This window comes from Leucoraja erinacea, chromosome 8 (assembly GCF_028641065.1).
Source record: "Leucoraja erinacea ecotype New England chromosome 8, Leri_hhj_1, whole genome shotgun sequence".
In the NCBI taxonomy this organism is placed as follows: Eukaryota; Metazoa; Chordata; class Chondrichthyes; order Rajiformes; family Rajidae; genus Leucoraja; species Leucoraja erinaceus.
Genome location: NC_073384.1, coordinates 72,884,215 through 72,906,789, shown reverse-complemented (window position 1 = coordinate 72,906,789; position 22,575 = coordinate 72,884,215). Strand labels below are relative to the sequence as shown.

At 41.0% G+C, this 22,575-nt stretch overlaps 1 protein-coding gene across 1 annotated transcript in view; it reads right to left on the bottom strand.

The window, feature by feature from the left end:
• Nucleotides 1–22,575, bottom strand: part of scaf8 (SR-related CTD-associated factor 8) — a 110,316-nt gene that overhangs the window by 37,258 nt on the left and 50,483 nt on the right. The window contains exons 6-7 of the mRNA XM_055639985.1: nucleotides 5,167–5,297; nucleotides 864–1,037 (exon numbers count right to left, since the gene is read on the bottom strand). Of these exons, the coding sequence (XP_055495960.1) occupies nucleotides 864–1,037; nucleotides 5,167–5,297 (305 nt within the window). The remainder of the gene's footprint in view (nucleotides 1–863; nucleotides 1,038–5,166; nucleotides 5,298–22,575) is intronic.

The following is a 22,575-nucleotide window of genomic DNA, read 5'->3' as shown; positions in this document are numbered from 1 at the left end:
ACGGGATATGAATCAGCTACAGAAATGGGTGGAGAAATGACAGTGTTTAACTCGAGCAAGTGTGAGGTGTTGAAATTTGGGAAGAGAAACTCGAGGGGATAATATAGAAGGGAATGCTTTTAACAGCATTGATGTACAGAGGCATCTTGGGGTCTAAATCCATAGCTCTCTGAAAGTGGCAACACAAGTAGATAGAATGGTAAAGGTGGCATATGGTGTGCTTGCCTTCATTGGTCAGGGCATCAAGCATAAGAGTCAGGAAGTCATGATGCAGCTTTCTAGGACGGTCAGACCCTTTTCACAAGATCTAAATGTCAAATACCAGCGGAGCGGGGGGGGACAAAGTTTAAAGGAGATGTGTGACTTTTTTCTACAGAGAGGATGGTTGAGTGCCTGGAACAGTCAGACGTGGTGGTGCAGACCTATACAATCATGGCATTCAAGAGAAGTTTGGATAGGCACATGGATATGCAGTGAATGGAGAGAGAGATATGGATTATGTGCACGTAGATCAGTGTTGGTCATGGCACCATGTTCAGCACTGACATTGTGGGCTGAAGGCCCCGCTTCTACGCTGGTCTATGTCTAAAGGGGGAAATTTCTTTAACATATTCTCTCTACCCAGGCTTTATCCCATCATTTCCCATGTAATGCAGTCAATATAAATAAAGAATATTATAGAAAAATTATTGGGGCTACATTAAATACTGAAATACTACAGATTTTTCATTTTTTAAATAATCTTTTTAGATGTTGCATGTTAAGTCTAGTGCAAAAATCCCAAAGGCATCTTGGTAGTTCTAACAATTTAGTTTGTCAAAAAAAGTTTAGTTCTGAAAAGTTAACTGCACTCATTTCTGTACCTTATTAAAATTGAGCCTAGGTTCCAATGGGTTGAGTGTATTTGCTGTTGCTGCTGCTGTCAGCTGTGCTGTCAGGGCCTGGAGTTGGACGACAAGCCCAGCATCAAGAGCCTGAAGTAGAGATGGCTGAGGCTTTTGCTGCTGCATCTGAAGATTCTGTACCAACTGCTGGAGCTTTACAAAAAGACAAGATTACAGTTATATAGTTTCTAATGCGCACCGTACATGTATATTGGAAATAGAGATAAATAGGGTGACAGCATGCTTTTTCTAAAACAGTTACACATGAGGTGCATGGTACTGCTGCCGCAAGGACCAGATCCAGGCATTTGATCTGTCTGTGACCACATGGGTTTCCCCCAAATCCTTCAGTTTCCTCTCGCATCCCAAAAAGATGGTGGTAGATAATTTATTACTGCAAATTACCTCACAATTTAGGTCAATAGCAAAAAGAGTAAGGGGAGTGGTGGGGGAGGAGGTTGGTGGCAATAATGAGAAATAATAACTTTCAGGGGTACTAGGATATATGGAAGTGGAAAGTGCCAAATGGGACTGCTTTCCTGAGAGCTGGCAAGGATCCCAGGGTTTGGGGCAATAATGAGTTTTCGTATAGAATGTGGACAGATTTAACAAAAATGTAATTATAGATTTAAACAAAATCAGCATAGATTGTTTTTATCATTATTTCTCAGTGTTCTGTGTGCAGCCACACTGCCACCCAGGTCATTAATAGTTTTTTTGTGTTAGTCCCCATAAAATATGAAGCTTAAAATAAAAATCCTTCAGTTATTTTTTTAAATCCCAAAAAGATGGTGGTAGATAATTTATTACTGCAAATTACCTCACAATTTAGGTCAATAGCAAAAAGAGTAAGGGGAGTGGTGGGGGAGGAGGTTGGTGGCAATAATGAGAAATAATAACTTTCAGGGGTACTAGGATATATGGAAGTGGAAAGTGCCAAATGGGACTGCTTTCCTGAGAGCTGGCAAGGATCCCATGGGTTCCTACTGGTTTCGTATAGAATGTGGACAAGATTTAACAAATGTAATTATAGATTTAAAACAAAATCAGCATAGATTGTATCTATATTTGAATGGGCATATTTTTAAATAAAACATGCAAATAGTTTTATCATTATTTCTCAGTAGTTCAGTGTGCAGCCACACTGCCACAACTAATATCTTCATTAATAGTTTTTTGTGTTAGTACACCATAAAATATGAAGCTTAAAATAAAACTCTAAACATTTTGTAAATATTTTTTTAAATAGTTGGAACTAGCTTACTAATAATAAGATATGAATACATACCATGTGTTTCCAAATAAACAATAGTTAAGTATTTCTCATCCATTGCCACCCAACAAAAAAAATCGGTTTTAGTTTAAGCAGAATTGTATCAATTTATGGGAGATAGAGGAGCAAACATGTCGACATGTTACCAAAAGATGCCAAAGCAACAGCTGTTTTGGTGAGTGTCTTTAACTTCCCAAATATTGACTTGGGCTTACTTAGTGCCAGGAGCTTAAACCTGGCAGAATTTGTGAGGTATATCCAAGAGAGTTTCTTGAAACAGCATGTGGACGGCAAGCCAAGATAGGAACATGTAGGACTTTGTGTTGGGAAATGAGCCAGGTGACTGATGTTAAAGAGGAAGAGCATTTCAGGAGACTAATCACAGCTCCATAAATTTCAAAATTGGTTTGCATAGGGAGCAGGCTGGAACTTGGAGTAAGGCAAAGTACAACATTATTAGGCAAGAGCTCGAGAAGAGTACATTTGAAACAATTGTATTGGGTAAGTCCACATCTGAAATGTGGGAGTCATTTAAAGGCCAGATGATCAAAGTTCAGGACCACTATGTTTCAGTAAGGAGGAGGGATAAGGATGGGAAAGCAAATGAATCTTCGATGTCCAAAGAGGTTGTAAATTTGGGCAAAAAGAAAAATGTGCATGCAATGTTTAGTTCAGAGAAACAGCGCGGAAATAGGCACTTCGGCCCACCGAGTCCGTGCCGACCAGCGATCGCCCGTTCACACTAGTTCCGTGTCAACCCGCGGAAAGGAGAGGATGGGGAGAGAGAGAGAGAGGGAGGGAGGGCCACACACTAAATGTTTAAGAGAGGTTGGAATCAGATAGGGCCTTTGAAGAATATAAAGGAGGAAAGAACTCAAGCAAGTGATTAGAAGGGCCAAAATGGCTTTGGCGAGTTGTAGTAAAGATAATCCCCAAATGTTTTTATACCTAATTAAAAAAACAAGAGGATAACCAAGGAGGATGTAGGACTGCTTAAGAATAAAGGAGTAAATTTGTGCTTGGAATGAAGGGATTAATTAGGAAGAATCAACAAGGCTTTGTATGTGGCAGGCTGTGTCCAAGTAACTTGGCCAAATATTTTGTGGAGGCGATGAAGGCGATTATTCAGGGTAGATAAGTGGATGTTGTCTACATGGATGCCCAATGGTAGGCTGATCCAGAAGACTAAGATGCATTTGGTTAACAGTAACTTGGTTGCATGGATTCAAAACTGGCTTACTGATAGAGCAGAGGTTTGTGGTGGGAGGATAATATTAAGGCTGAAGGTCTATGACCAGTGCAGTTCCCCAGGGATTCGTGCTGCCTGTGAAACATATAAATGACTTGGACATAATGGGTTGGCAAGTTTGCAGATGACACCAAAGATTGTTGGGGTTGTGGACTGTGCGGAGGATTGTTAAAGTAAGCGGGGTATAGAACAGCTAGAGAAATTGCAATCCATTTCCAAGCAAGTGTGTGGGTTTGCACTTTGGGAGGTGAAAACATATACAATTCAAGGCATGACTAAACAGCATTGATTTAAAGGGATCTACCACATCCAAGGCATGACTAAACAGCATCATGATTTCCAAAAACGGGTCTGATCTTAAGATCATCAAAGACCCCTCGCACCCCAACCATCCCCTCCTCCCATCAGGGAGGCACAGGAGCCTCAGGTCACGTACCACTAACTCCCCAAAAGTAGCAATTATTCACGTGTAGATAGTGACAAAACTGCATTTCGACATACTTGTATTTGCATATGAATTGCATGGTTGCCCTCATTGCTCCCTCATTGGGCATTGCATACTAGAGTCTGCAAGCCCTGATGCAGCTTTATAGGACTATGGCGAGGGCGCATTTGGCATATCGCATGCAGTTCTGGTCACCTGATTGCAAAAAGGATGTGGAAGGATTGAAGAGGGCGCAGAGGAGGTTTACTAGAAAGATGACCAAATTAGGGGGTATTAGTTACGGGGAGAAGTTTGACAGATTCACATTGTTTTCTCTGGAACACCGGAGGTTGCGGGGAGACCTAATAGGAGTATATAAATTTATAAGAGGCATAGATAGGATAGACATATCCTATTTCATAGGATAGAAGTATCAAATATTAGGCATGAGGCTTTTGAATTGGTATATGAACATGCAAGGAATGGAGCGATATGGATGATGGGCAGGTAGGTACGATTTGGTCTTTGTGTCACGTTCAGCACAAATTCAGTGGACCAAATGGCTTGTTCCTATGTTGCAGTGTATTGTTCTATGCTGTATTTGCATTTGGAGTGTACTAAAAAGACTGGGAACTAAAAATTAAAATTTTGAAGTCAGTTCCTAAAGTTTTACTGCCGTAGATCTTGCATGAAATGCACTTTATGTTTCTATTTCAAAAGTACTTCTGTTTCCAATATTTAAAAAAGGCTATATTGACTAGGACAACATTTACTCTGATACTTGCAGAGGGGAAAAACCAGCAATGCCAAATGTCTAAAGAAGCGTCCGACCCAAAATGTCACCTATATCTGTCTCCAGAGGTGCTGCTGGCCTGCTGAGGTCCGCTAGAACTTTGTTTTTATTTACCCGAGATTCCACTGTACGTTTTTGCATCTCAATGGCTATATGCATGTATGCAAAGTTACCAGCATGGGGGTTAGTATGTAAACTAGCTGAGGTTCCATCCTCCAACTACTCCCATAAATTTACATTTACAATTATTGGTATTTCAGTGGTTGCATCAAAAAGAAAAAAATAAGCCATTCTCACCCACGCCAAACAGTGAGAATGGCTTATTTACCCACGAGGAAAACACCCTTTCCTATTACTCCCACCTCTTAACCCATAGCCCTTTGAGCCAAGGTGATTCAAGTGGAAGTGAAAATGTCAAATGGGATTTTCGCACTGTAAACACTGTATAAGTTTATTACTCATTTACAATAAGCCAAAGCAAATGGCACGGGTGAATCAATTGTGCTGGAATGAGAAATTAATTAAAGCAAAAGAATTGTCTACCTGAAAAAACTTGTATAGTCTGAAGAAAATGTGCAACAGCAGAATTGTGTCAGAGTTAGAAAGCTTCAGGGAGGCCCATGCATCAGGTAAATTCTGCACATTCGCTGGAGTAGCAGGTGTAGCTGGAGTTCCTGGAAAATTAAGTATGAAAATTATAAAGTTTACTGTTGCCATTAAAAAATATTAACAATCCCAACTACAGCAAGACAATGAAATGTACATAATGCATCACCTGCATCCATAAATAATGAATAATCCACAATTTTTAGCAATGTAGTTTCATTTCACAAATCCGATTTTTCAAGGGTTGGAATTTCTTAGTCTCAATGATTCTATTCAAGCAAGTATAGATTTTTTATTTTAAAAAGCTGCAACTTTACAAAATTGATATCTTCAATTACCCTTGTTTATTAGACAAAAAAAAAAAATTGCACATGATGATTGCCAAAATTAAACAGTATAATTATAGAAGTTTACTGTTGCCATAAGAAAGGATAGAATTAGGCCATCCGTCTACAGCAAGACAATGAATCATGGCTGATCTATTTCATCCCCATTCTCCTGCATTCTCCCCATAACCTCTGAATCTGACATGTACTAATCAATGTATCTATCTATCTCACAAATAAAATTATCCACAGGGTTGGAATTCCTTAGCCTTCTGTGGCAATTCAAGCAAGTATTCAGATTTTCTTACTTTAAAAAAATTATCCTCACTTTCCAAAATTGATATGTTCAATAAACCTTGTTTATTAGAGAAAGGTTGAATAATAATGATGATTGCCAGCGCAGAAGGTTACACAGTATACTTGAAAGTCATGTTTAAAATGATGAGAGGGATAGACAGAGTTATGGGACAAGCTTTCCCCTTTGAGAATAGGGAAGATTCAAACAAGAGGACATGACTTCAGAATTAGGGACAGAAGTTTAGGGGTAACATGAGGGGGAACTTCTTTACTCCCATTCTCTTCGGTCCCCAATGACCTCAGACATGAACTAATCAAGAATCTATCTATCTCTGCATTAAAAAATAATCCACAGGCACTTGGCCTCCAATGGAGCCTTCTGAGTGCAAAGAATTCCTGGGAAAAAAAGTTCCCACGGACTTGTAAAAAAAAGATTCTCATCTGTGCTGTAAAAGAACGTCCTTTAATTCTAATAAGCTCCAAGTTCAAAACCATCTTGTGCATTAGACTACTGAAGAAATGCATACTTTTTATTCATTTTCTGACCATGCAATAATGAATTAATTCAAACAAAATCACACCTAAATAGCATTTCATAGAAACTGCAAATGCAAATTTCCAGCATGCAACTGATATTAACCGTATCAAATTTTAATATTTAACTACTAATGAATATATATCTGTACACATGTACACATTTCATTTTATGGTATACTCAAAGTGAATATTATGGTGACTATTAGAATAAATAAAACAGTATTCAAATGTAACATTGCACTTACTTAAGGTTTCAAAACAATTCATTGCCAAAATAATTTAATGAGTTGTCAATTTGCAAGTGTCATAAAAGGTTCCCTAAAAATTGACCAGATAATTTTAGTACTTGGTTGAAGGATAAATGTCAGGCAAATGTCTTGTTGGTTTTCAAAGTGGTCCTACAATTTATGCACACCCGGTCCATATGAGTTTTGCTTAACATTTCAACCAAAAGATTGGGCAGCAACTTTATTACTAAACTGAATTGTCTGCCTATGATAATACAAGCTAGTGGGCTTGAATTCACAAAATCGCCTGGTTTCATGGGTGAGACGAGAATGCTATATAATTTTTAAAAAATCGTTTTTTTTTATATAGCGGACAGGGCCTTTGTGAATATAAAGCAAGCAGGTAAAAACTCAAGCAGAAAATTAGATGTGCTGAAAGGCTCAACAATGCCAAAATGTCATTGAGTTAAAATAGGTTTTTTATCCCTTTATTAAAAAGAAAAGGGCAACTAGGGAGAATGTGGAACCACTCATGGATAGAGGAAATTTATGAATGTAGGATAGGTAATAAACGGGTACTTTGCAGATGTATTCACCAAGTAGAAGCACAAAAGAAAGTTAAATCAGTGCAGGCTACACCAACACGCGAGGGCAGTTTGAGATCAAGAAGGTCGTGGCGTTGGGTCTCTTGAAACCATTAAGTTGTATAAATTGTACTTTGAGAACACCTGTGAAGAAAGCAAATGGCATGTTGGCCTTCATAGCGAGAGGGTTGAGTATAGGATCAAGAAGGTCCGACTCCAGTTGTACAGGGCCCTGGTGAGACCACACCCGGAGTATTGTGTGCAGTTTTGGTCTCCTAATTTGAGGAAGGACATTCTTGCTATTGAGGGAGTGTAGCATAGTTTCACCAGGTTAATTCCCGGGATGGCGGGACTTTCATATGATGAAAGAATGGATCGACTGGGCTTATTCACTGGAATTTAGAAGGATGCAAGGGGATCTTACAGAAACATAGACAATTCTTAAGGGATTGGACAGGCTGGATGCAGGAAAAATGTTCCCGATGTTGTGGGAGTCCAGATTCATGGGTCACAGTTTAAGAATAAGGGGTAGACCATGTAGGACTGAGATGAGGAAAAACGTTTTCACCCAAAGAGTTGTGAATCTGTGGAATTCTTAGCCACAGAAGGCAGTGGAGACCAATTCACTGGATGTTTTCAAGAGAGGGTTAGATATAGCTCTTATGACTAACGGAATCAAGGGATATGGGGGGGGGGGAAAGCAAGAATGTGGTACTGATTTTGGATGATCAGCCATGATCATCTTGAATGGTGGTGCTGGCTCGAAGAAATATATATATTTTTTTTTAATAATGGGGGGGGGGGGGGGGACTGCAGATGCTGGAAATTTGAAACAAACAGAAAATACAAAGTCAGGGCAGGCAGCATCTGAGGAAAGAGAAATAATTAATGTTTTGAATTTAGTAAGTCTTCATTCTCCTCCCTATTCACATAATTGTACTCAAAATAATCCTTAATTTTATCGTTCCCATTCTAATTTATTCTTAATTGTTATTCACAAACATTTCATGAGATGGCGATTTCCATATACCCAAAATTTCCTGCAGATATTTAATACTTAGATAGATTTCCAATAGATGCCAAAGCAACAGGATTGCCTTAACGACTTTAACGTCTCCAATATTGACCGGGACTCGCTCAGTGCCAAAGATTTTAAAAGAGCAGAATTTGAGAGGTGTATCCAAGAGGGTTTTTTGAAACAGTGTGTGGCTAGTCTAACCCGGGAAGGGAACATACGGGACCTTGTGTCAGAAAATGAATGGTGAATGGTGTTTCAATGGAAGAACATTTTGGGAATAGTGATTGCAACGCTATTTTTGAAAATCGTTTTTAATGGGGAGAAGGATAAACCTTGTGGGGAAGTACTAAACTGTAGTATGGCAATCTACAACTATATTAGCCATGAGCTCGGGAGGGTACACTGTCAGTAATTGTTATCCAGTTGGTGTACATCTGACATGTCGGAGTCGTTTAAAGACCAGGCGATTAAACTCCGGAATCGGTATGTTCCAGTGAGGAAGAGAGATAAAGATGGCAAAGTAAAGGGAACCTTGGATGACTAAAGAGGCCGCAAATTTGATCAAAAAGGAAAAGCGTATGTAAGGTTTAAGCTGTTGGTCGAGTGAGTAGAATTACTCCAGCATTTTGCATCTATCTTTAAGCTGTTCGAATCAGACAGGGCCTTTGAGGATTTTAAAAAAACTATAGCAATGCTGCCCAGTGGGCAATAAGAAAGATCAGAAGGGGACACAAAATGTCTTTGCCGAGTCGGATTAAAGAAAACCCCAAAGGTTTTTATACTTATAATAAAAACAAGAGTAACCAGGGAAAAGGTAGGACCGCTCAAGATCAAGCAGGAAATTTTGCTTGGTGTCTGGGGATGTAGGAGAGGTACTAAACAAGTACTTTGCATCTGTTTTCACCACAAAATAAGGTAATAGAGGACAGTGAGATAAATGTGGGGAATACTAATGTGCAAAGGCAGTTTGAGATTTAGGTGGTGGTGGTGTTGGGACTCTCAAAGATCATCAAGGTGAATAAACCCCCAGGACCTGATGGGATTTATCCCAGTGTAATGAGAGAAGCACGAGAGGAGATTGTGGGAGCCGCGACAAAGATCATTGCATCGTTACTAGCCACAGCCGAGGTCCCTGAGGACTGGAGAATAGCTAATGTTGTACCTGAATATAAGGAGGAAAGGAGAGAGAATCCAGGTAAAATAGGTGAGCGAGTCTCACATCAGTGGTAGGGAAGCTATTGGAGAAGATACTTTGGAATATGATTTACTCCAATTTGGAGAACAGGGTAAAATTAGGGATTGTCCGCATGGCTAGTGCAAGGCAGATAATATTTTTCAGCAGCGATGAAGATGATGAATGAGGGTGGAGATGTGGTGGAGGTGGGGATGTTATCTACATGGTTTTTAATAAGACATTTAATAATGGTAGGCTGATCCAAACGATTAAGATGCACAAGATTATTAGTGACGAATGTCTGGATTTGGAACTAGCATACTACATAGAAAATAGGTGCAGGAGGCCATTCGGCCCTTCGAGCCAGCACTACCATTCATTGTGATCATGGCTGATAGAAGACAGATACTGATAGAAGACAGAGGGTGGAAGGATAATATTGAGGTTGGAGGACTGTGACTGATGAATTTCTATTGGGAATGTGTTGGAAGGAACTGTAGATGCTGGTTTACACCAAAGATACACAAAATGCTGAAGTAACAACGGGCCAGGCAGAATCTCTGGAGAGAAGGAATGGGTGCATTTCAGGTTGAGACCCTTCTGCAGTCCTTCTCTCCAGAGTTCTATAGGGATCTGCGCAGGAATCTCTGCTGTTTGGGGTATATAAATGACTTGGACATAAATGCAGACAGGTTGGCTAATACGTTTGCAGATTACTAGGATCGCAGACTATGAGGAAAGCTGTCCAGGTATACAGTGGGTAGACACAAAATGCTGGAGTAACTCAAGCGAGACAAGCAGCATCTCTGGAGAGAGGGAATGGGTGACATTTCAGGTCGAGATCAGCTAAAGGAATCTGCAGGAAAATAGCGAGTGGAGTTTAATCCGAGCAAGTTCTTTTGGAAGTCAAATGTAAGGGGAAACTATCCAATTAATGAAATGACCCTCACCAGCACTGAAGTACAGAATTATTCAAGCCCACGGTTCCATGAAAGTGGTAAAGAAGGAATATGGACATAAAGGGGGCTGGAGTAACTCAGCAGGTCAGGCAGCATCTCTGGCCAACATTGATAGGTGACGTTGGGACCCTTCTTCAGAGTGATTCAGTCTGCATAATTACTCCATAACTTATGTTGTTTCACCTTAAAACTAGGCATCAGAGCCCTTCCTCACCCAGCTGCTGCACCATTAGGTGACGCAGCTATTGTTGTGGCGCTCACTGTAGCCCTTGGGGACAGTGCTTTCTTTAGGCTGCTGCCAACAACAAGACGTGCCTGGTCACTGTGGGGCACCCTTCCCTCTCACTTGCTGCCACTTCCATGGTGGACAATGCCGGCGACTCAGAGGTAGAAGCACAAGGAGGCAGTGCCGAGGTAAAGGCTGATTGGACAGAGCGATGGAAGGAGGTGGCGACGACGATAGGAAGAAGCGGCAGCAAGTGAGCGGGGAGCGAGTCCCACAGTCACCGAGTGCGTCCTGTCTCTGGCTATCCCCAGGGGCTACAAAGTGAGCCGCGACAACAGCAACGTCAACGGGACCATGCGATAAATGACGACGGGCTCGCAGATGCACCATGCTAGTCAGGTCGGGGCCGGGTGTCCTCAGAAGCCTCCACTCTAAGCGGCTGAAGAGGCGGTGCTTGTCTGCTTTAACCAAAATCTATTGTAAATGGGTCCGTTAAAACGAGGGTTTACTGTATATAAAATTATGAGGCACAGATAAAGCAGACAGTCAAACCATTTTCCCGGGTTGGAAAAAAAACAACTACTAGCTTTATGGTGATAGGGACAAAGTTTTAAGGAGACGTGCAGAGCAACTTTTTTTTTTTAATATACAGAGGGTGGTGAATGCCTGGAATGTGTGGATTGGTGGTTGCGGCAAATACGATAGTAGCATTTAAGAGGGGTTTGGATAGGTACATGGATATGCAAGGAATGGAGGGATATGGATTATGCACAGATAGATAAAAGATGATCCTCGCATTATGCTCAGGAGGGACATTGTGGGCCGATGGACCTGTCCTATTCTAATGTACATTCTATTCTTCACAAATCACTTTTAAAGTTGCAGTGCCTTTATGACTCAGCAAATTAAGTGACTCGGCAAATGAAGTGAATATCCAATGAAATTCAGCTGATGCAGGCCAAAAAAGTAGTCTTACATGGATAATTTCAACTAGGTGAGACTAAGTAATATCTGAGAGGTCTCCAATACTAAAATGAAGACAACATTTTGAATTGACAAGCAACTATAAACATGGTTGTAGAATTCATATGCTAAAGAAAAACCGAACATCCACAAAATGATTTTGAACTATACAGATAAAAAAAAAAGATCGAGGCACTCAATATATTGCATTGACCAAGAAACAAGCATCCAACACATGATTTCCCAACACTTTCTCCATCTTCAATGTGATCCCACCACTAGTCACATCTTCTCACCCCACCTTTCCACAGAGACCATTCTTTTTGTAACTCCTTGCTTCACTCATCCATTCCCACCCAACCTGACCCCTTTGCAGGTACTTTCCCCTGCATCCACAAGAGATATAACGCCTGTCCCTACAACCATCCAGGAACCCCAGCAGCCGTTCCAGATGAGACAGATGTTTATATCTTCAAACCTCGTCCACTGCATGGGAATGTGATATTACCGTTGTTATAGAAACATGATTGAGGGATGGGTGAGTGGCAGCATAATGTTCCGCGGTACTGATGCTTCTAGCATGACAAGTAGAAGTAAGAGAGGAGGGGCCACTGATTCAACAGTCAAGAGTTTTTCATTGTCGTGTCCCGAATGAGAACAAATAATTTTTTTGTTGTGCAGCAGCACAGCAGATATTTTTTGTTTTAGAGATTCAGCACGGAAACAGGCCCTTCGGCCCACCAAGTCCGCATCGACCACACATTTTTACACTGTCCTACACACACTAGGGACAATTTACACATACACCAAACCAATTAACTTGCATACCTGTACGTCTTTGTAGTGTGGGAGGAAACCGAAGATCTCGGAGAAAACCCACAGTCACGGGAGAACGTACAAACTCCGTACAGAGAGCACCCGTAGTCAGGATAGAACCAGATCTCTGGAGCTGCAAGTGCTGTAAGGTAGCAGCTCTACTGCTGCGCCACCGTGGCTGCCCGTCATAATCTGTCATAGCAGTTATAATCATAACGTTCCATGGCATCAGACAGGAACTCAGAAGTTAATTGAAAGTGTTTATTTTCAGATAAAGGAATATCTGGCGTGGGAGAATTTTAAATGAGGAATAGGAAGAATTCATGGCCAGCATGTTCCTGTTAAAATGATTTGGATGACGAGAGATATTGAAGGGCTGGTCAGGAAAAAGGAAGCATAGGCGGCTGGGATCAAGCAACTTCCTTGAAAAGTAGAAGGGACATAGGAGGATACGAGGAAATTAGGAGGCCGGAAGGGAACCAGGAGATATCCTTGGCAGATAATATAAAGTCCAAAAGATTCCATAAGCATAAGCGGACTAGGGCAGCTACGGAGAGTGGAAGTCACCTTAAAGATCCGCACAGTGGAGAGTGCAGAAGGATTCACTAGGATATTATCTGGATTGAATAATGGAGAGTTTGAGGCTGGGTCTCTTTTCCTTGGAGCAAAGAAGACAGAGATAGACCGAAGGGCCTGTTTCTATGCTGTACAATTGTATGACTGTCAAAAATGCTCAACACCAACATAGAGCACAAAGTAGCTTGCTTGTCTGGTGTTCTACCCATCGCACAAACCATTCATTCTATTCACTTTAGACGTTACAGACAGAATGGAGACAGGCCCTCCGACCAACCAAATTCACGCCGACACCCCATATACTAACACTATCCCACACACTAGAGACAATTTTTCCAATTTTCCCAAAGGCCAATTAACCTACAAAACCTGTACATCTTTGGAGTCGAGTGTTTTATTGTCATATGTCCTGAAATGGAATAATGAAATTCTTATATGCAACAAAACAGATATGTAAACATATTACTCTGAAAAACCCTTCATAAACAACAACAAAAAGTTAGTACTGACTGCAAAGTCAAAAATAATGTCCCCAAATCTATATAATTTGGAGCCTATTTGGAGGCTGTAGTGTTTAAGAGCCTGGTTATATGATTGTTGCCGGGAGGAAGAGGCTCCTAAACCTCAGGCTCCTGTAACTTCTTCCCGATGGCAAGAGTGAAATTCGAGCAAGGCCAGGGTGATGAGGTTGGCTGGCTGCCTTTGAGGCAGCAACTCTTGTCGATCCCTTCGATGGCGGGGAGGTCAGTACCCATGATGGACTGGGCAGTGTTCACTGCTTTTTGCAATCTTCTGTGTTCCTGGGCATTCGTGTTGCCGTAAACAGGCTGTGAAGCAACCAGTCAATATGCTCTCTACTGTACACCTGCAGAGGTTCAAGAGCGTATTCGAAGACATACAAAATCTTCTCAATCTTCTAAGTAAAGTTGTTGATGTGCTTTCTTTATGATTGCATCAACATGCTGGGCCCAAGACAGATCTTTAGAGACATGCACGCCCAAGAATTTGAAGCTTTTGACTCTCTCCACCATCGATGAAGTCCAGTCAATTCCTTGGTCTTACTGACGCTGAGAGCTGTTGAAGGTTGTTATTCTGGCACCATTTATTCTGTAGATCAATCACCCTCCTATATACTCGGACTCATCATTTCCAATGATGGCAAAGAGGAAACCGGAGCACCCCGAGAAAACCCACATAAGGCTAACGCAGTGGTTCCCAACCTTTTTTAGGTCATGGCCCCCTTGATCTTTTAATTTTTCTGTGGCCACCCCCTGACATTATTAGTGGAAAAAAAGTACTTCAATATTATAATACCTTCCATAAAAATATCAGTATCTATTAATTGCACATATTCTCTTTTATTATATTCCACAATCATAAATATTTCAACTACATAGATTTAAATTTATTAGAACTGAAATTTAGGAGGCAACAGGGTGGTAGCTCTGTGGCCCCCTTCAATGAACCCTCTAAATCCCAATTTTTTTCTGTGGCCCCTCTGAAATTTGCCATGGCCCCAGGTTGGGAATCACTGGGCTAATGTACAAACTCTATAGGTACACAAAAAAGCTAGAGAAACTCAGCGGGTGCAGCAGCATCTATGGAGCGAAGGAAAAAGGCAACTTTTCAGCCTGAAACGTTGCCTTTTTCCTTCGCTCCATAGATGCTGCTGCACCCACTGAGTTTCTCCAGCTTTGTGTACCTTCGATTTTCCAGCATCTGCAGTTCCTTCTTAAAGTACAAACTCTATAGTCGGGATCAATCCCTGGCACCGTAAGGCAGCAGCTCTACCACTGTGTTGCCCTTCAGCACATCATGGCTATAGCCTATATCACTCGCAAACTGCACTGCAGTTTATCATCTGGGCTACTCTCACAACACCAAGCAAACAGCATTACTTGAGTGTTCCTTTCCAAGCATTCGCCTTTCTATATCCATTCATTCACCATCACTGGATCCAAATCCTGCAACTTCCGACCAACAACGTTATGAAGAATCTTTACCAGAAAGACTATTGTGCTACACAGTGGTAATAAGGGTTGCTCATGTTGATAGTAATCTCTCTTTGAAACCATAATGCTACAAGTTGAAGTTTCATTTTGCCTCTGATATCATACAACACAACCCAATCAATTTCTAAGCTTTGAAATAAATTAAAACCATGCAAGTCATTTTTTAAGAACGTCCATCCTATTTCTAGATGAGAAATTTATATGACACCTGCTTTTTTGAGGATCAAATGAAGGTTCAAGAATGAAGGCTTCACTAGACTGCAGGCAGCATCTCTGGAGGACATGGATAGGTGACATTTCATATCAAACTGATTGTAGTAGGTGGTGGTTAGAAAGTTGGAAAAAGAGGCAACAAAGTCTGGCAAATAATAGGCATACAGATGAGACTGGGTTTTATTGGCAGATTGTGTGCACAAAGGCTAGAAATGAAAAGGAGACAAAAGAGCATAAGGAGAAGAAGAGTGAAACGCCGTCATATTTTTGAATTTGATGACTAATTAAAATGGATTTACAGAATACTGCAATGTTATTTCATGTTTACAGCATTGCAGATGGTTGGCCTGCATTCACACCATACCATTATAACAAACATATATTTTTAAATATTTTTTTAAAGATTGCATATATTGAATATTTCAATATCCTTGCACTGGGCCTGTGTCATTAACTCTACATTACTTATTTTATCAGCACTTATACCATTCAGAAATGCTTTAAATATTGTGACCACATTTGTTTTTCCTTCAGAAAACAAATTAGGAAATTCACAATAGAAATGCAACATAGCCTACTAAACCCCTTTTTTCACGGGGTGACTTGACGCAAGAGTTAACCAAAGTTGAACATCGTGGGAACCTCTTGCGATAACCGTACGGCATTCGTGGACCACCGTGGCGCTAATGGCAGGTACTCGTGTAACTTTGACTCGGGAGAAAATTCAAACAAGCTTGAATTTCTCCAAGAGTGACTTGTACACTTGTGGTTGAATATTGCAACATTATATGCACATAGTGGCCAGTGCGATATCCGTACTGACTCTTGCGTGTACCGTGGGAACTCCTGCGAACGGTGAACCCGGAAGCTGGACAGAGGGGACAGAAGGTGAGTAAAAATTGTCTTCTGTGGGATTGAATTTAAAAAATAAAGATTTGAATCCGCATATGGACATCAACTTATTCATGAGTTATGTTAATGTGATTCAAGAAAATAACTACAATCTTTAAAAGGGACTTTACTGAAAGGTCCCGCATTTTTATGGTCCATGAGAAATTTTTCACATGTACTTCTTTGAGAGATACAGCTCGAAGTCCTCGCCAACCAGCGATCGATGCCTTTCCGAAGCAGGGTCCGGAACGCTACCAATCAATGTTCTCCAGATACCCGTGTAAAGGAGTGAACTGCACATGCTGGTTTAAAACGAAGACAGACACAAAAAGCTGGAGTAACTCAGCGAGTCAAGCAGCATCTCTGGAGAAAAATAGGTGATGTTTTGGGACGAGACACATCTTCAGACTCAATTCCGATTAGGATGTCTGAAGAAGGGTTCCGATTCGAATCGCCACCTATACTTTTTCTCCAGAGATGCTGCCTGACACGCTGACTTACTCCAGCTTTTTATGTTTTTCTTCCCAGATCTGACTTACCTGCTGAGTTACACCAACATTTTGTGCCTGTGTTCACTATGAACATTGAATTATTTAACGTGTTCACTATGAACATTATAACATTAAACTCCGCAGAGAGGGGACTACCAACCAAGTCTGTTTTTGTTGTTTTACCTCCCGTTACCAGGTCCTGATTTTATTATTATTTTTTTTTTAATTACTATTGCACCTCATACTTGTAATAGGTCCAGAAACATAGACCACGTCTTTTGGAATTGGTCTGCTTTACCTGCTAAGAGGAATCTCATCTCTTCCAGATGTAATGTTTCAAACATATTTGATATCCACATTTTTATTGTTGGTGTGGGCGCATTTTTCCAGAATTTAAGTATAAGCTTTTTTCCCATTATTAGCCCGTAATTAAATAAATTCTTCTGAAACACGTTTAGTTCAGGGTTACCTTCCGATATTCCAAAAATAATCCATTCTGGTTTTGGTACCAGTTTTATTTTGATTAATTTTGAAAAAATATCAAATATTTCATACCAGAATTTTTGTACAAAAAACAAAAGAGTGCACTATGGTAGCTTCTTGACACAGGCATTTATGACAGATTGGTGAAACATTAGGGAAGATTTTATTTAATTTAGTTTTTGAATAATATAATCTATGTAATGTTTTAAATTGGATGAGAGTATGTCGTACGTTGATCGAACATTTATGTACCTGTAGTAAATGATTATCCCAGCTCTCTTTTGAAATGTTTATAGCTAATTCTTGTTCCCAATCTCTTCTAATTCCATCTGTTGTGGGTATTTCTATGTTTAAAATGATATTATATAGGTACGATATTAGATTAGCTGATTCCGCCTTTGTCTTCATTGCTTCATCCAGTAAGTCTGTAGGCATATTATGATAGTCTTTTGTGTATTTTTTCAGATAATCACGAATTTGAAGATATTTAAAATATTGGTTATTTTTCAAATTATATTTCAGTTGTAGTTGTTGAAATGATAGTAATTTTCCCAATTCATACAGATCTTCGAGCGTTTTGATTCCCATTCTTTCCCATTGTATAAATGATTTGTCTATGATTGATGGTTTAAACGATGGATTATTAACTATTGGTATTAAAAGACATGGGTTTCTTAATTTTAAATTCTGTTTTATTTGTTTCCATGTTCTAATTGTGTTATGTATAATTGGATTTTTATTATAATTTTTATTATTCAAATTTATTGGTGAGAGGATAGTCGCTCCTATATTACTCGGGGAGCAGTCCCCTTTTTCCATTACCATCCAGTCCACCTGCTGGGCAGAATTGTCCAGCAGGTGAATCATATTTTTAATATTTACTGCCCAATTATAATACATAAAATTAGGGAGCGCTAGACCCCCCAACTCTTTTCGTTTATTAAGGTGTGCTATTTGTATTCTATGGGATTTATAATCCCATATAAAATTTGTAATGTCTGAGTCCAATTTTTTGAAAAACTTTTTTGGCAGATATATAGGTATTGATTGAAATAGGTATAGGATTTGTGGTAAGAAAATCATTTTTATAGCATTTATTCTGCCTATTAAGGACATCGGAAGTGTTTTCCAGAATTTAATCAAATGATTTAATTTCTTGAGTAAAGGGATTATAATTGGCTTTAATTGGCATATCAGGGAACCAAATATAGACATAAAGTGCTGGAGTGACTCAGTGGGTCAGGCAGCATCTCTGGAGGACAGGGTTAGGCGACATTTCGGGTCAGGACCCCTCTTCAAAATACCCTGCTGAGGTCATCTGTTGTTGGCCCTGATTTGACCCTTTCTTTTCTTGCTTCCAGTTCCCCCCCTACAATCATCCCGAAGAAGGGTCCCGACCAAAAATGGAATCTATTCCTTTTCTCCAGAGATGCTGCTTGGCCCGCTGAGTTACTCCAGCATTTTTTGTCTAACTTGCTGATTCAGACAGTTTTTGATTTACTCTGAAACACACGTTGGAAATTTAAACTTGGGCGCAACTAACATCGTCTTACTACCGTGGTAACGCTTTAACTCAGCGGGAAGGCAGCAGTTAATTCTTGCTCCCTTCAGTTTCCCAAGGGGTCGGGACGGGACTGGAGTTGGGAGGGAAAGGTGGGGGAGTCGAGGGAGAGGAGGGGGAGACAGAAGGGGGTGTCTTCATTTACTGGCGGCGGGTGTCTGTCACTGAAACCGGCAGGTGAAATTTCACATCCACCTTGTGTGTGCCTCTCTCTCCCTCCCTCCCTCTCACACAGGCATGACTGGAGGAACTCCGCGGGCCAGGCAGCATTTACGGATGGAAATGGACAGGCGACCCATTCTTCAGGCTGCCTTATGTCTCTCTCCCCCCCCCCCCCCCCCCAACTCCCACTCACATACGCGAATGCTGGAGAAACTCAGCGGGTGCAGCAGCATCTATGGAACGAAGGAAATAGACAACGTTTCGGCCCCGCTGCACCCACTGAGTTACCCGATATTCCAATTCCATCTACTACCATGTTCATAATATTGTTGGATAGAGGTTTATCAAACTCGGAATTTAAATGAATTGTGCCGCCATCAATTGATATTTTATTGGACAGACTTCCACAATTCTATCATCTGTTATGTGGTGCTATCTAACTTCCATCCTGAAATGTCTTAACAGTTTTTATGTTGCCTAGGGCAGAATATTATACAGAGAATAACAAAATTGCTTATCTATCCTCAATCAAACTGAACATTCATATTCAGAGAACACAAATTTGGTTTATACCATCTATCTCTATATATCTATATTTATATACACACACACTATTAAAAGTATCTTCTTGTTTGTCTGTCAGTCAGATCAAGGAACTACGCCAAAACGGTACACAATAGCGCAAAATGTTTTCGCAGAATCTTACACAACTTTTTCCTGTGGTCGTTAGTATCAAGTTTGTTTACATTTGATGTTATATTTCACAAGTTATTAATATTTAAAGTTTAAAAAAAGCCAACTTTGAAAATAATAACTGCCTGTGACTAAGAGACTTTTTTTTAGCAACTTCCAGTGTTGACACAATGGCATCTATCGTCTAATCACAATGGGATCTCATTTACAAACGGTGCCGTGAACATTCCGACAACCGAAAATTACACAATGTGATCTCTGCCACCAATACAGAAGCTATGAGAGTTGATGGAGTGGGGGATGGGAGAAGACATTTAAACATTGTCTTTATTGGGGGTGTGTGAAAGGAGAGAGGCGAGGCAGTGACTGAGGGTGGGGAAAAGGAGAGAGGGAGGGAGGGGTGGCAGAGAGGCAATGGGATCAGCAGCTTCAAGGAGAGGGCGAGATTTTTGCCCCCTCTCCACGTGGAAGGATTTATTGCATCTAGGGAGCGCCATAAGTCTAGTCAAGTCGCGTCGAGCCCCCCCCCCCCCCCCGGGAGGATTGATTGGCTCAAGGGAGCGCTGAAACAAGTTGTATTCAGATTGATAATATTCTACAAATTATTGACATTTTAAACTTTACAAAAATCACTTCCCAAATCACTTTCCCACTTGCCCTGCCCGTCAGCCACGTTACAATGACGTCACAATAGGATCCCGAATCTCATTTACAGAAAAAAAAAATCACGATTTAAAATAAATCATTTTAAAAGGTTTTTTTAAAAACTGCGATTTTCATTGTGGGGGGGGAGGTGAGGAGTGGGGAGCAGGGTGACAGGGAGAGGAAGGTGATAGGGAGCAGTAAGGGGTTAGGGTGGGAGTGAGTGACTGAGGGTAGGGAGTGGGGAGGAGGAGAGGGGGAAAGAAGAGGAAGGGTGAAGAGGAGGGGGCTGGGGATGATGGGGAATGGAGAATACGGCAAGGAAGAGGGATGGTGAGGCACAGTTGGGGGAGTGTCGTCACAATGGGGATCTTAGGCGTCACAACGTAAACCCCTCAGCCGCACGTGCTCAGTTGGGGGCTATGGATGAGTGACGGAATATTGCGTTGGGGACGGGGCTCAACGGGTCCGCACCTGGCCTAGTTTCCTTATAAATGTACCCATTGGTCACTGTTAATGTGATTGCCAATTTGCAAGGTCCCCTTTCAGAGGCCAAAAATAACCTTTTTAAAGTACATTACATTAGGAACTTTATGTCAGATATGGCCTCAAAACTGTACAGCTATAAGCAGATTTTTTTCCCTTTGTATTCCAGGTGATCAAATATAAAGACAAAAATCCTATCAGAAATTTTACTCGTTCAATTATGCATTTCACTTCACAGAAGCCTAAATTTGTTTGGATTCCACTGATCCAAGTTTAGCACTAGTTCAAAAGTATACAACATTTTTTTCTGGGTTTGGAAACTTGAAAGGGGAGGTTTCAAATCTATTGTCCTAATTTCTTAAAAAATGTTGATTCCACCTGCCATTGTTTTATCCATTCACATAATCGGTTGAGGACCGTTTGTAACAACAAAACAATGACGGGTGTAATCAACATCGGTTAGAAATGGGGTCATTCAATTTGAAACCTTCTTCTCTGACAAAGTTCTGTCAAAGGGTCTTAAACAATAATGTTAATGCTGGTCTTCTCTCACAGAAGCTGCCTAACCTGCTGAGGATGTCAATCCAGCATCATATTTTTCTTTCGCATTGTCAAGGACCAACAGGTTGTTCCCCTTAAACAGTCCAAATATCTCTTTTTTATATGTACGTGGCCAGACTACTAACACGTTTTTGAAGCGCAGTTGCGGCGACAGACAGACAGACACACACACACACACACACCCCTCCCTGATATTATATTAATACTATTAATTTGCTCCTTTTCCTTCAAAATTTCAATATAATTACATTATATCTATTTTGTGCTCCACTCTGCCTTAAATTCCAAATGCTTTGATTTTAAGTAACATCATTTTAGTTGCCTATATTTTGTAGGCAGGTTGGACAATACACAAAATTCACTCCATCAGGTGACCAAACCTCAACAGTATATTATAATTGGATTGTAATTACAATATAATGCAAACATGTACTCGCCCTGCCTGCTTCAATGTCTCCACTATTGTCCCTGTACCCAAAAAGGATTTCTTGTCTTAATGACTACAGGCCTGTCGCACTGACCTCTATAGCCATGAAGCCACTCGAAAGGCTTGTGCTGGCCAAGCTGAAAAATATCACAAATTCCCTGCTGGACCCTCTGCAGTTTGCATATCGGGCCAATAGATCTGTGGATGACGCAGTCAACGTGGGCCTGCACTTCATCCTACAGCACCTAGACCGCCAGGGGACCTAGGCGAGGATCCTGTTTGTTGATTTTAGCTCTGCATTCAACACCATTGTGCCAGAGTTACTATACTCCAAACATTCCGAGTCGACTGTGCCTGAACCCCTCTGTCAATGGATCACCAATTTCCTGACAGACAGGAAGCAGCATGTGAGGCTGGGAAAGCACATCTCGGACCCGCAAAACTCAGCATAGGAGCACCGCAAGGCTGCATACTCTCTTCTACACCAACGACTGCACCTCCACAGACACCTCTGTCAAGCTTCTCAGGTTTGCGGACGACACAACCCTGATTGGACTGATCCAGGATGGGGAGGAATCTGCCTAGACAGGAAATGTCACAGCTGGCGTCCTGGTGCCGTAGCAACAACCTAGGGCTCAATGCTCTTAAGACAGTGGAATTGATTGTAGACTTTAGGAGAGCTCCCACTCCCTTCACCATCAACAACACCACAGTCACATCTGTGGAGTATTTTACGTTCCTGGGAACCAACATCTCAAAGGACCTTAAGTGGGGGGCTACCATCGACTCCACAGTCAAAAAGGCACAACAGAGGATGTACTTCCCACGGCAGCTGAGGAAGCACAATCTGCCACAGGTAATGATGGTCTAATTCTACACGGTCATCGTAGAGTCTGTCCTCACCTTCTCCATCATGGTCTGGTTTGGCTCAGCCACCAAGCACGTCACTTGGAGGCTGCAGTGAATCGTCCAATCAGCAGAGAGGATTATTGGCTGCAACCTTCCCTCCATTGATGAACTG